The 15,765-nt window shown below is 45.1% G+C and overlaps 1 protein-coding gene across 1 annotated transcript in view; it reads left to right on the top strand.

The window, feature by feature from the left end:
* Nucleotides 1-6,405: 6,405 nt before the first annotated feature.
* LOC144669560 (thyrotroph embryonic factor-like) overlaps nucleotides 6,406-15,765 on the top strand; it is a 32,995-nt gene continuing 23,635 nt past the window's right edge. The window contains exon 1 of the mRNA XM_078532048.1: nucleotides 6,406-6,718. Within this exon, the coding sequence (XP_078388174.1) occupies nucleotides 6,598-6,718 (121 nt within the window). The 5' untranslated portion in view covers nucleotides 6,406-6,597. The remainder of the gene's footprint in view (nucleotides 6,719-15,765) is intronic.

Raw genomic sequence — 15,765 nt, 5'->3', positions numbered from 1 at the left:
GTGTAGTGGTAATGGTCAATGAAGAGTAGCCAGGAGTAGCACCAGACATACCTAAAAATGAGGTGTCAACCTGGTGAAGCTACAACACAGGATGACTTAAGTGCCAAACAGCATAAACAGCAAGTGATAGACAGAGCTAAGCGATTCCACAACCAACAGATCAGATCTAAACTCTGCAGTCCTACCGCATCCAGTCATTAATGGTGGTGGACAATTAAACAACTCACTGGAGGAGATGCTCCACAAATATCCCCATCCTCAATGTTGGGGGAGCCCCGCACAACAGTGCAAAAGATAAGGCTGAAGCATTTGCAACAATCTTCAGCCCGAAGTGCCAAGTGGATGATCCATCCCGGCCTCCTCCGGAGGTCCCCAGCATCACAGGTCCCAGTCTTCAGCCAATTCGATTCACTCCATATGATATCAAGAAATGGCTGAAGGCACTGGATACTGCAAAGTCTCTGGGCCCTGACAATGTTCCGGCAATAGTACTGAAGACTTATGTTCCAGAACTTGCTGTGCTCCAAGTCAAGCTGTATGTCCTGTACACAAAAAGCAGGGCAAATCCAACCTGGCCAATTACTGCCCCATCTGTCTACTCTCCATCATCAATAAAGTGATGGAAGGGGTCATTAAAAGTGTTACTAAGTGGCACTTGCTTAGCAATAGCCTGCTCACTGATGCTCAGTTTGGGTTCCGCCAGGCCAAGTAGTGGATAGTGTGGAGTAATCTCCGAAACGATATAGATGGGTTGGTGGAGTGGGCGGTAAAGTGGCAGATGGATTTTAACATAGAGAAGTGTGAGGTCATACATTTAGGGAGGTCAAACAGTTACAGGGATTACACAATAAATGGGAATATACTAAGAGGGGTAGATGGAGTGAGAGATCTTGGCGTACAAGTACACAGGTCCCTGAAGGCAGCAGTTCAAGTAGACAAGGTTGTAAAGAAGGCATATGGAATGCTCTCCTTCATTGGCAGAGGTATAGAATATAAAAGTAAGGATATAATGTTGGAATTGTATGAAACACTGGTGAGGCCACAACTGGAGTACTGTGTGCAGTTCTGGTCACCACATTACAGGAAGGATGTAATAGCTCTGGACTAACTCTAAACTCTTTTAAAAAGTACCTGGATCTGCACCTTAAGTGCTGTAAGCTGCAGGGCTATGGGCCGGGTGCAGGAAAGTGGGATTAGAAAGGGCACCTGGGTGTCCTCGGGCTGGCATGGACAAGATGGGCCGAATGGCCTCCTTCTGTGCTGTAACTTTTCTATGGTTCAGAGCTAAAGAAAGGTAGAAAGGTGATGGGTTTTATGCTGAAGAGAGGGGGTGGAGCAGATGGAGCAAAATAGAAGATCAGAAATAGGTTGGAGCTCAGGACAGATTACATGACAAAGATGTAATGGACACACAAAACAAAGGGAGTGGTAATGATAGTGTTAAAGACAAAGGCAGGTGTTAATAGTGGCATAAAGGTCAAATAGCAGAATGTGTTAATAGCAGAATCAGGATCAGCACTTTCTGAAAGCTAAGCATGAGAACAAGTTACAGACTGGCCTTGGGGGGTTGTTGTGGTGGTGGTGGTGGGGGTTGGGGGGGGGGGGGGGGGGGCGGGGGGGGAAGGAGAGGGGTGGTAAAAAATCAAAATGGAGAACAGAGTTCATGGTCTTAAGTTGTTGAACTCAATGTTAAGTGCAGAAGGCTGTAAATCAGAAGGTGCTGTTCCTCCAGTTTGAGTTGGGCTTCACTGGGACATTGGAGCAGGCTGAGGACAGGAATGCGAGTAGGATGGCGAACTGAAATGGCAAGCGACAGGAATGTCTGGGTCATGCTTGCGGACAGGCCAAAAGTGTTCCGCAAAGTGGTCACCCAGTCTGTGTTTAGTCTCCCCAGTGTAGAGGAGACGGCATTGGGAGCAGCGAATACAGTAGACGAAATTGAAAGAAGTGCAAGTGAATCGCTGCTTCACCTAGAAAGAATGTTTGGGACCTTGGACGGTGAGGAGGTAAAGGGGCAGGTGTTGCACCTTCTGTGATTGCATGGGAAGGTGCCATCGGAAGGGGATGAGGAGTTGGGAGTGATAGAGGAATGGACCAGGGTGTCCCGGAGGGAATTGTCCCTACAGAATGCTGAGAGGAAGATGTGCATCATCCTGGAGTTGGCAAAAATGGCAGAGAATGATCCTTTGAAATATGGAGGCTGGTGGAGGTAAGAAATAACAAGGGGAAGAAGACACTGGTGGGGTAGTCTATCGGGTTAGGGTTAGCTACACTGTAGGACAGAGAATAAATCATGTAAAAAAAGGCAGTACATTAATCATGGGTGACTTTAATCTTCATGGAGATTGGAAAAATCAAATAGGCAGTGGTAGCCACAAGCAAGAATTCATAGTGTATTCGGGACAGTTTCTGAGAACAATATGTTGTGGATCCAACCAGGGTTCAGGCTACTTTGGATCTGGTAATGTGTAATGAGGCAGGTTTAATAAATGACCTCAGAGTAAAAGATGCCCTAGGAAACAGTGACCATAACATGGTAGAATTTAGCATTCAGTTTGAGAGCGAGAAACTTGGGTTGGAAACAACAGTGCTAAACTTAAATAAGGGTTATTACAAAGGAATGAGGGCGGAGTTGGCTGGAGTGGACTGGGGAAGGAGTTTGGCAGAAAAGATGGTTGATGAACAATGGCAGACATTTAAGAAAGTAGTTCAAGACTCACAACAAAGATATATCCCAGTGGGGAAGAGGGATTCTAGGAAGAGGATAAACCAACCATGGTTAACCAAGGAAGTTAAGGATACTATCAAATTGAAAGAAAAAACATACAATGTGGCAAAGATTAGTGGATTAGAGGATTGGGAAAGTTTTAAAAACCAACAGAAGATGGCGAAAAAAACAATAAAGAGGGAGAATATAAAGCAAGGGTAAACTATCAAGCGTCACGACTCACTGGGGATAGTGCACTGTAATATCAAGCCCCACTGCTCCCGGAGCCACGACAAATGTGAAAAGTTTGACCAAACCACCAGATTTCCCCAATTCTACCTGACTGTTTAATTTAGCTTAATACAATACGAGCACCAGGTTTGTAAACTTAATAAGTAAATAACCATTTATTGAACAGATTGTCTTTAACCAGTGGCAAAAGAAAGAGATATGAACTGCTAACTTCTAACTCAATAACTTAAACTCTACCCTTTCTTAAACCCCTCTATACAAACACACACCCACACACATAAGACACACAAAACATGGATTTTAAGGGTGAGATAAAACAGTTCAATTGCACCAACCCAGAGTTCAGGATTAGTTGGGTTGATTTTAACTGATGCCTTCCAAATTCCTTGCAGTTTGTTATTGATGACACGAGGTGGTCTCCCAGCACTTTCAGTCTGTGGTTCACAAGTTGAAAAATTTCCTTTTCAATGTCTCTACTGGTGATTTTTCCCCTTTTCCTCTTGACAGGGGTTTTCAGAGAAAGCAGGTTAAAGAGATGTGAGGGTTTACCAGCTAGCTATTTTGGAAGAATTGCTGGAATCTTACAAACACAATAGAGAGGGGTTTCAGGTCTTCCCTCTTTGCAGGCTAGGAGTTGTTCTGCCTGCACTGTTACCACACAAAACCCTGGTTAGGAACCAATTAAAATTCCCTTTAATCCAGAACTCCTTTCCGGCACCATCCTGTTCTCTTATGGCTCTCTATGTTCCAGGATAGCACATTGTAGATATTCCTCATTCTGTTCCAGCGAACATATCTTTCAACTTCAGCCATGGTAGTTTTTAAAGCCACAGTCCATTTTAAAGCCACAGTCCAAAAAAAAAAAAACAGACAGTAAGAGCTTCTTTAAATATATAAAAAGGAAGAGAGAGGCCAAAGTGAACATAGGCCCCTTAGAGATTGAGGCTAAGGAAATGATAATGGGGAACCAGGAAATGGCAGAGGAGTTGAACAAATGCTTTGCTTCAGAATTCACGGTTGAAGACACAAATAGCATTCCAAAAATATTAAATAATCAAGGGGCAAAAAAAGGGGGAGGAAATAAATACAATAACTAAAGCTAGAGAAAATGTACTGGGGAAACTAATGGGACTAAAGGCCGATAAGTCCCCTGGACCTAATGGGTTGTATCCTAGGATATTAAAGGAAGTAACTACAGAGATAGTGGATGCACTGGTAGTAATCTTCCAAGAATCCTTAGATTCTGGAAAAGTCTCAGAGGATTGGAAAACTACCAACGTAACACTCTTATTTTAAAAGGGAGGGAGACAAAAAACAGGTAACTATAGGCCAATTAGCTTAACATCCATCATTGGGAAAATGTTATCGTCTATTATAAAGGATGTAATAGCAGAGCATTTAGAAATACATTCTATAATCAAGCAGAGTCAGCATGGCTTCATGAAGGGGAAATTATGCCTGACAAATTTATTAGCATTCTTTGAGGAGGTAACAAGCAGGATAGATAAAGGAGAACCAGTAGATGTAATATATTTGGATTTCCAAAAGGTGTTCAATAAGGCACCGCTACTTAATAAGTTAGGAGCCCATGGTGTTGGGGGTAGTATATTAGTGCAGGTAGAGGATTGGCTAACTAATAGAAGACAGAGAGTTGGGATAAGGGGGGTATTTTCAGGATGGCAATCTGTAATTAGTGGAATGCCATAAGGATCAGTGCTGGGGTCATAATTATTTACAATATATATTAATGACTTGGATGAGGGAAGTGAATGTACTATCGCCAAGTTTGCAGATGACACAAAAATAGTTCGGAAGGTAAGTGGTGAGGATGACACAAAGAGTCTACAAAGGGATATTGACAGGTTAAGTGATTGGGCAAAAACTTGGCAAATGGAATATAATGTGGGAAAATGTGAAGTTATGCACTTTGGCAGGAAGAATAGAGAAGCTGAATATTTAAATGGAGAAAGGCTGCAGAAAGCTGCAGCACGGAGGGATTTGGGGGTCCTCATGCATGAATCACAAAAAGCTAACATACAAGCTCAGCAGGTAATAGGGAAGGCAAATAGAATGTTGGCCTTTATTTCAAAGGGAATGGAGTATAAAAATAGGGAAGTCTTGGTAATACTATATGAGGCACCAGTTAGACCACACCTAGAATACTGTGATCAATTTTGGTCCCATTATCTAATGGAAGATATACTGGCATTGGAGGGTCCAGAGAATGTTCGCTAGGTTGATCCCAGAGGGATTTTCTTATGAGGAGAGGTTGAGTAGGTTGAGCCTGTACTCATTGTGGTTTAGAAGAATGAGAGACAGCCTTATTGAAACGTATAAGATTCTTAGGGGGCTTGACAGGGTAGATGCTGATAGGTTGTTTCCCCTTGTGGGAGAGTCTAGGACCATGAGGGCATAATCTCAGAGTAAAGGGTCGCCCATTTAAGACAAAGACGAATGGGAATTTCTTCTCTCAGAGGGTAGTGAAGCTGTGAAATTCTTTACTGGGAGAAGGCTGTAGAGGCTGGCTCATTAACTATATTCAAGGCTGAGATAGATAGTTTTTTAACCAGTAAGGAATCAGGGGTAATGGGGAGAAGGCAGGAAAATGGAGTTGATGATTATCTGTTTAGCTATGATCTCATTGAATGGCGGAGCAGACTCGATGGGCCGAATGGCCTACTTCTGCTCCTACATCTTATGGTGGGATGGAAAGCGAGGGCAGGGGTTCCGGAGGGTGGGGAAGGGGTGCGGTCAGCAGTACGGGGAAATGTGTCAGGCACAGTATCGACTCTTTAACTGCCCTCTGAAATGGCCAAGCAAACCACTCAGTCCAAGGGCAATGAGGGATGGGCAACAAATGCTGGGCCTTGCCAGCGACGCCCACATCCCATGGAAGAATGATAACAAAAAAATCCAAACAAACTGAGCTCTATGATTGTAAAGGAGCTTTGCAATTCCTCCCTGCTTTCCCCTCCCCTCTGCCCTACAATAGCCGCCCCCTTCAAAGGGGGAAATTTAGACAGTCTGCAGCAATGCAGCAATTGCAAGAAGCGCCCACTCTGCCAATGTAGGTCAACCTCATGCTGTGGCTGCACGTGTCCTGCCGCCTGACGTCAGCCGCGCCGGCCTCCTGCCACGTGACCGTCCACCTGCCCGCGCCTGCGCACTGGCGGCGGTTGACTAAGGTATGCTAATGAGCGCCTTATATAACCGCCGCCGGGCTCACAAACACAAGCCTCTGACAAACGAAAAGAAATCCCACCCCTCCCCCCACTGGGACCGTCAGAGAATTTAAACCGACAAACTAGAATTTAAAAGAGAAAAAAAAAAATCGGACGAACCCGCTCTCCTTTCGCACCAACCGAAAGCCTGGCGGAGACATGTAAATTATGAGACGAGAGCGTCGTTCGAATATATTATGATAATAGGCGGCAATTAATTATGTTAATGAAACCCCGGGAGACCAATCAGAACACGTGTTGTCCCTGCATGTTGATTGTCGATCATGAATATGAAATGAGGCAGGTTCCGGACACTGAGGTGAAATTTCGGCTGTTCGATAGCGTGACAGCTTCGGGTTGTTGTGGAGTTTTTATTAAATCAGCATTAAATTGATTTATTTATTTTTTTTTTTAAAAATGCACCGGAAGAGTCCGCAGGTCCCAGAGCCGGAGGGGGAGTCCCCGCTTCTATCCGCCTTCCCGGTGGTTTTGAAGAATCTGATCGAGAACCCGCCGCAAAAGCTGCTGGAAACAGACGGTGAGGCTTCGACCGGCATCAAAACAAGGCCCCGGCCCGCGGGTGATCCGGGTGCCCCCCCCCTCACCCCGTGATCCGGGTCCCCCCCCCCACTCCCCGTGATCCGGGTCCCCCCCCCCTCCCCGTGATCCGGGTCTCCCTCCCTCCCTCCCCGTGATCCGGGTCTCCCTCCCTCCCTCCCCGTGATCCGGGTGCAACCCCCCCCCCCGTGATCCGGGTGCACCCCCCCCCGTGATCCGGGTGCACCCCCACCCCCCACCCCCCCCCCCCGTGATCCGGGTGCACCCCCCACCCCCCCCCTCCCCGTGATCCGGGTCCCCCCCCCCTCCCCGTAATCCGGGTGCAACCCCCCCCTCCCCGTGATCCGGGTCCCCCCCCCTCCCCGTGATCCGGGTCCCCCCCCCCCCCCCCCGTGATCCGGGTGCACCCCACCCCACCCCCCCGTGATCCGGGTGCACCCCCCACCCCCGTGATCCGGGTGCACCCCACCCCACCCCCCCGTGATCCGGGTGCACCCCCCCCCCCCCACCGTGATCCGGGTGCACCCCCCCCACCCAAACTCAGGACCCGGGTGCCCTCCCCCCCAACGCAGGATCCGGGTGACCCCCCCCCCCAACTCAGAATCCAGGTGACCCCCCCCCCCCCCAACTCAGGATCAGGGTGCCCCCCCCCACTCAGGATCTGAGTGCCCCCCCACAATGATCCGGGTGTCTCTTCCCCCGCCCCAAGGATCCGTGTCTCCAGGATCCAGTGTCCAACATGCTTTCACCGCCCCCCCCCCACCCCAGGTCTCCAGGGTCTGGGTCTCTTGCCCTGGGTGATGCAATGTTATTTCATTATGGATGTGATGTATCTGAAATGCAAGGGTATGGGGAAAATTATATGGAGCAAGGTTGTTGTGAGGGGCAATACTGCTGCCACAAAGCTAATCTCTGTAAAATCTTCAATTATTGTTTCGCTGTGATTGGTTTCCTGGCTGGTAATGGAGTTGCAATGAAAAAAATAAGAGATTTGTATTTCTGAAGAAACCTTAACAATCTCAGGATGTCCAGAAGCACTTTGCAGTGAAACACTTTTTGAAGCACTGTCAAAATGTGCAAAACACAATTTCTGCAAGTTCTCACAAACACTTTTGAGATTAATGACCAGATAATCTGTTTTTGTGATGTTTCTGGAAGGATAATTATTGGCCGGGTCACTGGGTGGGCCACCCTGCACTTCGAATGCATGGGGTCTTTTACACCCACCTGCAAAAGCAAACAGGGCCTTGGTTTAACATCTCATCCAAAAGGTGGCACCTTCAACAGTGCAGCACTCCCTCTATGGTGCAGTGGAGCGTCTGCCTGGGCTTTTTATTTGCTCAAGTCTCTGAAGTAGGATTTGAACCCACAAACTGCAGAGGTGAAGAGTGCTGCCCACTGAAGATGAGAAGGATATAAACTTATGCAGTCTACCCTTGTTAACCTGAGTAAAGCTGTAGGAGTAGCAGGACAATGAAGATAGTTGATGAAATATTGGCCTGGATTTTGCAGTTAGTGGTGATCAAATAGCACCAACCATTCATGACATTTACTCTTGCCCACAGACATTCTCTGGCCATTATTAGAGATCCATTTCACTATGGCATCCTGTACAGGGAATCTGGGACCTGTGTGAACGGGTAAACAACTGTTTGTTTAACCAATCGGATTGAAGAGTTGTTACTAATCTGGGCAGAATCTAAACCTGGAGGCGTTAAATTATAATATTTAAGTGTGTGATCAGATACAGGAAGTTCTATAAAGAGAGAGAGAAAGAAAGTCTGGTTTAAGAGAGGTAAAAGAACAAAGAAAAAGCCAAATCTCCAATAATAATTAAAATCTGAAGGAATGAGATTCCACACTTATAAAAGTTACTTTTTAGCGCCAGAGATGCAGTTTATCTGTAATTAAGACTTTAATTTAATTTAACTGCTGTTTAAAAAAAAAAATCACTTGCGCTTGATCAGACAAGCCTTAACTTTTTCTGATGTATTAGATTGGTAAATACTGCACCTTCACACCCTTCCATATATTACCACGAAAGCATAACTTCTGAATTTCCAGATTTAACAGCAGATGAGGCAAAGAATTGAGGGAGCAAGACAATTAAGAACGTGGCAGGGGGTCGAGGGAGCAATTAGGCATAATAGCAAACTGGGAAAGCTGGACATTGACCAGTAACTGTTTCTCCTATACTCGAGGAAGCAAGTTGGCTTGGCAGAACTCTGATGCTCTGAACCATGGTATGGTGAATGCTTGATGCTGGCTGAATTAGTTAGTGGAGGACAGTGTAAATTTACTTGCATCAGAGGTAAAAATAAAAATCTTTATTTTTGTGCGAGAATGGCACACCTACTGTGGTGAAACTCCTTGATCCAGACTCTCAGTTTAACTTGGGTAATTTAATTTCTGCCCTCCCGTCTAATGTTTTGGTTAGATGAGATTATGGCAGGGAAATTTGGTCAAGGGAAAAAGTTAACTTGAAATTTTTTGCTGCTAATTCTCTCCCCATATCTTCCAAAAGAGAAGTGTGAAGCAGGACTCCGATAATTTGTTTACTTTCAAGGGCTGTTTTTGAGGGGAAAAAAACTGCTTATCTTAACTTTCTCGAGAGCTACTCTTTGATGTCTGGGGCTGCTTTATATTTTCAGGGGCTCCTTTTTCATTTTCATTTACTAACTCCTTTATAGGTGATGCCAATTTCTGCACAGCAAGTTCCCACAAGCAGAAAATTGATCATGACCAGATATTCTGGTTTTGGGATGTTGCTCCCCTGAATGGATGGTGAAGAGGAGGAGGGGAGGGGGAATAAGTTTTTGGAGTTATTCAGATGTTGATGGTGTGGAGTTAGCTTATCTTCCCATCTAACCCCAGCTTACCTTTGAATAGGTGACGACTCAACAATCCTAGTTTTCCCCCAACAAGCTCTGTCTGCTCCAGGGCTGGGGCAGCAAAATTCCATTCCCAAGGTGAAAATATAGGCCCAGAGCACTGGAGGCTGGAGGTTCACTTCCTGTTTATCCCCACCGTGATCAAAATTGGAAAGAAAGGGATGGGTAAGGTAGGCTGCTGATGGAATGGACCATAGTCTCACTTGGTCCCTGCTGAAAGATGTTGCAAACCTCCCCTTGCCCTCCCTCAACTGAGAGAGTTTTTCTGCCTTTGTTCTGCTTCTCCCCATTGCCATCCCTCTCCCATCATCTCACCCTTGCCTCTTCTTCTCCGCGCCCCTCAGCACCCCCATCTCCGTCCTCATCTACCTTCCCCATTCTCCCCTTCCCATCTCCCACTTCCCCTCTGCTCCTCATATCTGTCTCCTCTCATGTCTCTTTAGCCCAATGATTCCCACACATCTAAATGCTGGACCTGCATTCTGCACTGGGCCTTGACACCTTGTGTGCAACTTGCATAGAAGGTCGACTGGCGCATTAAATCCAAAGTGTAGTTGATAGGAACCAAGGTCGTTTGAGAAGTGGAACAAATTGGATGGAGCTAAATGTGAAATCGTGAAAACATAACCTGACCTGATCTATACTCCATGCCTTGTTACTTGGTTTCCAGCCGCCTCCTCTCTGCTCTGGTCATCCAGAAACTTATTGATGCAGTTGGTTACAGCGCAGCTGACAGTATCCTGCATGGCCGGCAGTGGGATCGGCCAGAATAACTGGCCCTCAAACTCCAATCGTGGATCCCACCCCTCTTCCTTCCAGCCCTAGCTGCTCCTCCGAGCATAAATTCTGTCTCTGGAGGAGCAGGAAGAGTGAGAGGGAGGGAACCTGTTACTCGAGGAGCTGGAGCAGTGAGCATGGGAGAGACAGAATCTGTGATTGGAGGAGCAGCTCCTCAGATTCTGTCTCTCCCATGCTTGCTACTTCTCCGATCAGAGTGCACAGGGGCAACTAGAAATATCATTAAACATTACACTAGGTGTAAAAATAGGCATGAAATGTGATACATGTGCTGGATTTTATAGGAATTCATCTCAACCATAGAACTTATAGAAAGGACTTCCCTCCTCCAATTAGAGGAGAATTATTTTCTCACTTGAAGAGTTGCCAGGAGTTGGAATGAAAAGGTGGTAAGAGTTGATTCCATAAATAATTTGAAAAGGGAGTTGCACAGGTACTTCAGAATGAGGAACTTGCAGGGTTACTGAGGGGGAAAAAATGAGGGTTTGTGGGGATAAGTGCAACTTCTCTTTCAAAGAGCTGGCCTGGCATGATGGGGAAAATGGCCTCCTTCTGCTTTGTATCAGATATTCCTTCTTGCTGGGATATAGTTCTATGGACACCAGTACTCTGAACAGGCAGTCATTATTCAGATGCATTGTGTTATGCCAAATAATTTTGTTTTTTAAATTTTCGCTCTCCAACCCCAGGACACTGAGGGCAGTTGTAATGCTCCAGCTTTTCAGTCTTTTCAGCTGAATTCAGGCAACTCAGCACAGATTGGAAATCATTCCTGATCTGCAAGATTCACATGCACAGGATCTTGCATTTAGATTTTCAGAGCCAGATTTTGTCCAGTATCCATTGTGCTCTGACTGTGATGCCATTGTACTTAATGAGCAATGGCATCTTTACCTCTTTCATTCATCCACCATTAGCCATTCATGGCGAATTGGAGGAGGGAAGCTGTTTCTATAAGTTTTATGGTTGGGATGAATTACAATAAAATCTAGTATATCTACCACACTTTTAGAAGCCTTTCTATGCTCAGTGCAATCTTTAATGATGTTTCTGGTGCAGATGCTCTTTAACCCTTTCAGGCCTTAATTACCCCAAGACTCAATGACTCTGATAGCTTTGGCACTCTACAAGGTACAACTCATTCCAAAGGCCACAGCTCAGAATCTTGCCCACAAGCTCCTGCATTCCCATCTTCCCAATTGCATCCAGCTCCCTTTGCACCAACTTTAATAATGTTGGTGTCCTCTCTCAAATCGATCTGTGGCCTTGCCGCACTCTCTGATCTGTCTACCCTCTTCACCATGACTATGACCTTGTTCTGTGTGGCACTCTGCCTCGTATTCCCTTGCCGCTCCCTCACTGCATTTGGAAACTACCTCAGAGACCCCCTCTTGACCCTGACTTAAGCCTAACTTACTTCCTTTCACAGCTTTATCTCCCTCTCTTGCTGGCCATCCACTGTTTTTGTGAAATCCTTTTTGAGAAGGTTTCTGCCACCGATGCAACTTGGGACGTTTCAGATACTGTTTGTGTTCACCATGACTGAGGGCTGTATTTGGTTTGTATTCACATTCCTACACACAGCAGAGCAGAGGTCTGAGTGCTGTCTGCCTTGTTTCTTAGTGAAGCAGTTAGGTTTTGCTTTAATGTGTAAGTTGGTGATTTTTAGCTAAACAGTACACTATTTTTATTTTCAATGCGCATTGAGGCCTGGGCTGATTGCTTTTAGATGATTTGCTTCAAAGTGCATATTTATGAATAAAAGCAAAGAACTGCGGATGCTGGAAATCCAAAACAAAAACAGAAACAGAAATACCTGGAAAAACTCAGCAGGTCTGGCAGCATCGGCGGAGAAGAGCACAGTTGATGTTTCGAGTCCTCAGTTCTGTTGAAGGGTCATGAGGACTCGAAACGTCAACTGTGCTCTTCTCCGCCGATGCTGCCAGACCTGCTGAGTTTTTCCAGGTATTTCTGTTTCTGTTTTTGTTTTGCATATTTATGAACATTGGGTGAGTACAGGACCAGGCGTACACACCCTGTGGTTGAACAACAGTTATCACTTGAATACCCCAGTTTGACTAATGGTCAGGCTGTTGAGGAGAGGCTGAGGAATTATATTTCAGAAAGACGGGAGTGTTCAATAAATTCCATTGATGCTGTCCTCCTCAAAAAGTCACCTTGCTCTGCATGCGTTCTCAGCTGGAAATCAAAATCTCTTACCAAATAAAGCTGGAAACTTTCAGTGGGCCAGGCAACATCTGTGGAGAGAGACAAAGAGTTAACATTTCAGGCTGGTCACCTCTCTCCCTCTACAAAAAAAAGTATTGGCTGTTTTTAATCCTAACTATGGTAAAATGTGATGGTATGAAGAAGAAATTGGCTTTGTGGGGGGTGGGGAGGGGTGGTATTGGGAGAAACAAAGGAACAAACTGGAAATACTATACAAAAAATACGAGGCAAGTTATGAAATATGGAAGTTATATAAGTTATGAAAGTGACGTCTTTAGTAGTAGTTAGTTGTATGTTGTGTGGCAGGAAAATATAGGCTCCACCCTGTAATTTAAGTGTGTAGAAGCTTACCCCCACGTCCTGTGATGGTAATTCTTGTTTCCTTCTTAGATGCTTTTTAACCATTGAAAGGGGGCAGACAGTAGAGTATTTTATACCTGGAGTAGCACAACAGCCCGGCATTGGAGCTCCTGAGAAAAACAGGAACGATAATAGTATTTCATCAAAAAAAACCCATTTGTAGCCTGAGGGCTGAGTTGCAGTGTGATTTGTATCAAAACATTCATTTACAGATTACATAATCAGGTTAAAATATGTAACTATCATGTAGTAACAAAAATAGACAAGTTCAGCAGGTAACAAGGAATTGGTTGAGGGGATATTAAAATAAGGGTAATGTTGAATTAAAATTTATTAAAATTACAAACCAATATACCATTCCCACATTACAGGCACTGAAGTACACATAGATTTCATCATTAATGTACTTCATTGAGGAGCTGAGTCCTGTAAGGAATAGGACTACATTGGTGCCTTGCCGTCCTGTATCTTGCGGGGTTGAATTAATGTCTGTGACTTCCTGAAGTTATATATTTGTGCTATTGATCATTGGGGGTGGAGGCGGGGTGGTGAGGTAAATGCTTCAGAGGAACATTAATACTTACACAAATACCCCTCTTAATCCCCAACAGATGTGCAAAATAAACTCTCTAAAATCATATGGCCATATGATTCTGTCCTGATGCTGTACTGTAGAGGTTGCAAGATGACAATGCAGCAACAGATTGTTAGTAGGGTCTCTGTGGAATACAATTAACGTATGATAAAAGCCCATTTGAGGACTTAAAGACTCTCCAGTGACTGGTCAACTGTGCCCTGCAAACCAGGTGTCTTAAAGATCTTAATGTATAACTTCTACCTGCAAAGCTTAAGTATCTGGAGCTTCCTAACCATTGAAGACAGAAGACCTTATCCCTGACTCTCAATAATGTATATGCTCTTGACAGACAGGCTAGGTGATGTGTGAAGTCTGGTATGGCCGCAGTGGACTGAGCTTTTTGGGTGATTTTAGCAAATTGGGACACATGGGAGAGTTGTTTAATTATGCCAAGTGATATATCATGCAGGAAATTAATTTCCCAGCCTCTCCCACTTCATTGTCCCATTCAATCTGCTAGAAGATTGGCCCCAAGGTTTCCTGGAGGTTGCTTTATTGCCTTCAGGAATTGGGGAGTGGGAAGTTCCCAGATATTTGATTGAAACACCTCAAAAAAAAAGATGCACTCTGTATCTTAACGTACCCTAAATCCTCCAACCCATCATTCCCTAACCTACATTGGTTCAGAGTCCGGCTGCACCTGAATTTTAAAGTTCTCATACTTGTTTTCAAATTCCTGCTTGGCCTTGCCTCTCCCAAACTCCACAACCACCTCCGAGATATCCTTGCTCCTCTAATTTGGACCTCTTGAGCATCCCCAGTTTCCATCGCTCCACTGTCGGTGGCCATGCCTTCAGCTGCCAAGGCCATCAGATCTAGAATTTCTTCCATAAACCTTTCTCCTCTTCTTAAAATGCTCCTTTTTGAATGAACTTTCGGGTGCCTGTCCAAATACCCCTTTGCAATGTCAGCTGTGGCTCAGTAGTAGGTAGCACACTCATCTCTGAGTAAGAAGGTTCCAGGTTCAAGTCCTGCTCCAGAACCTGAGCACAAAAATCAAGGCTGACCCTCCAGTGCAGTATTGAGGGTATGCTCCACTGTCAGAGGAGCCACCTTTCAGATGAGTGGTTAAACCAAGACCTTGGCCTTGTTTACAAGGGGATTGGAGTACAGGAACAAACAAGTCTTGCTACATTGTACGGGGCTTTGGTGAGACCACTTCTGGAATACTGTGTGCAGTTTTGGCCTCCATATTTATGGAAGGATGTATTGGATACAGTGCAGCGAAGGTTCACTGAATTGGTTCCTGGGATGAGGGGGTGGTTGTCTTCTGATGAGAGGCTGAGTAAATTGGGTCTATATTCTCTGGAGTTTAGAAGAATCTCATTGAAGCATTCAAAACTCTGAAGGGGCTTGACAGGAAGATGCTGAGAGATTGTTTCCATTGGTCGGGAATCTAAAACATGGGGGCACAGTCTCAGGGTAAGGGGCTGATCATTTACTACTGAGATGAGGAGAAATTTCTTCACTCAAAGGGTTGTGAATCTTTGAAATTCTCTACCCCAGAGGGATGAATGCTTCATCGCTGAATACACTTAAGGCCAAGATAGACAGATTTTTGGTGTCTCAGGGAATCAAGGGACTTTGGGAGCGGGCAGGAAAATGGAGTTGAAACCCAAGATCAGCCTTGATTGTATTGAACGGCGGAGCAGGCTCGATGGGCCGTGTGGTCTACTTTACATTTCTTCCTGCAATAGTGACTACACTTCAAAAATAATTAATTAGCTGGGAAGCGCATTAAGAACTCCAGAGGTCATAAAAGGCGCTATATCAATACAAGTTTTTCTTTTGTTATGTAGCTTGGCATTAAATCGTGTTTCCTGTGAAGTGACGTGGTGTATTTTCCTACATTAAAGGTGCTATATAAATGCAAGTTATTAATATCCTGCCAACAGCTGTAGTAGAGGCTTGCACATAAACATCAACCAATAACTTAGAAGCAAGTGAAGGTGGCTATGACCGTGTAATTGCATCCCACTACTAATGCTTTCAGGTGAGGAGGGGAGAAAGTTTGTTCCTCCCACTCTGTCCCCGCCAGTATATCTTAGGTTTCCAGCTATGGTAGCAGCAATGTTGGGAGGGGGGTTTATATAATTGATACTATAGCCCTTG

Source organism: Cetorhinus maximus, chromosome 29 (genome assembly GCF_964194155.1).
Source record: "Cetorhinus maximus chromosome 29, sCetMax3.hap1.1, whole genome shotgun sequence".
Taxonomy (NCBI): Eukaryota; Metazoa; Chordata; class Chondrichthyes; order Lamniformes; family Cetorhinidae; genus Cetorhinus; species Cetorhinus maximus.
This window is presented reverse-complemented; position numbering and strand designations above follow the sequence as displayed.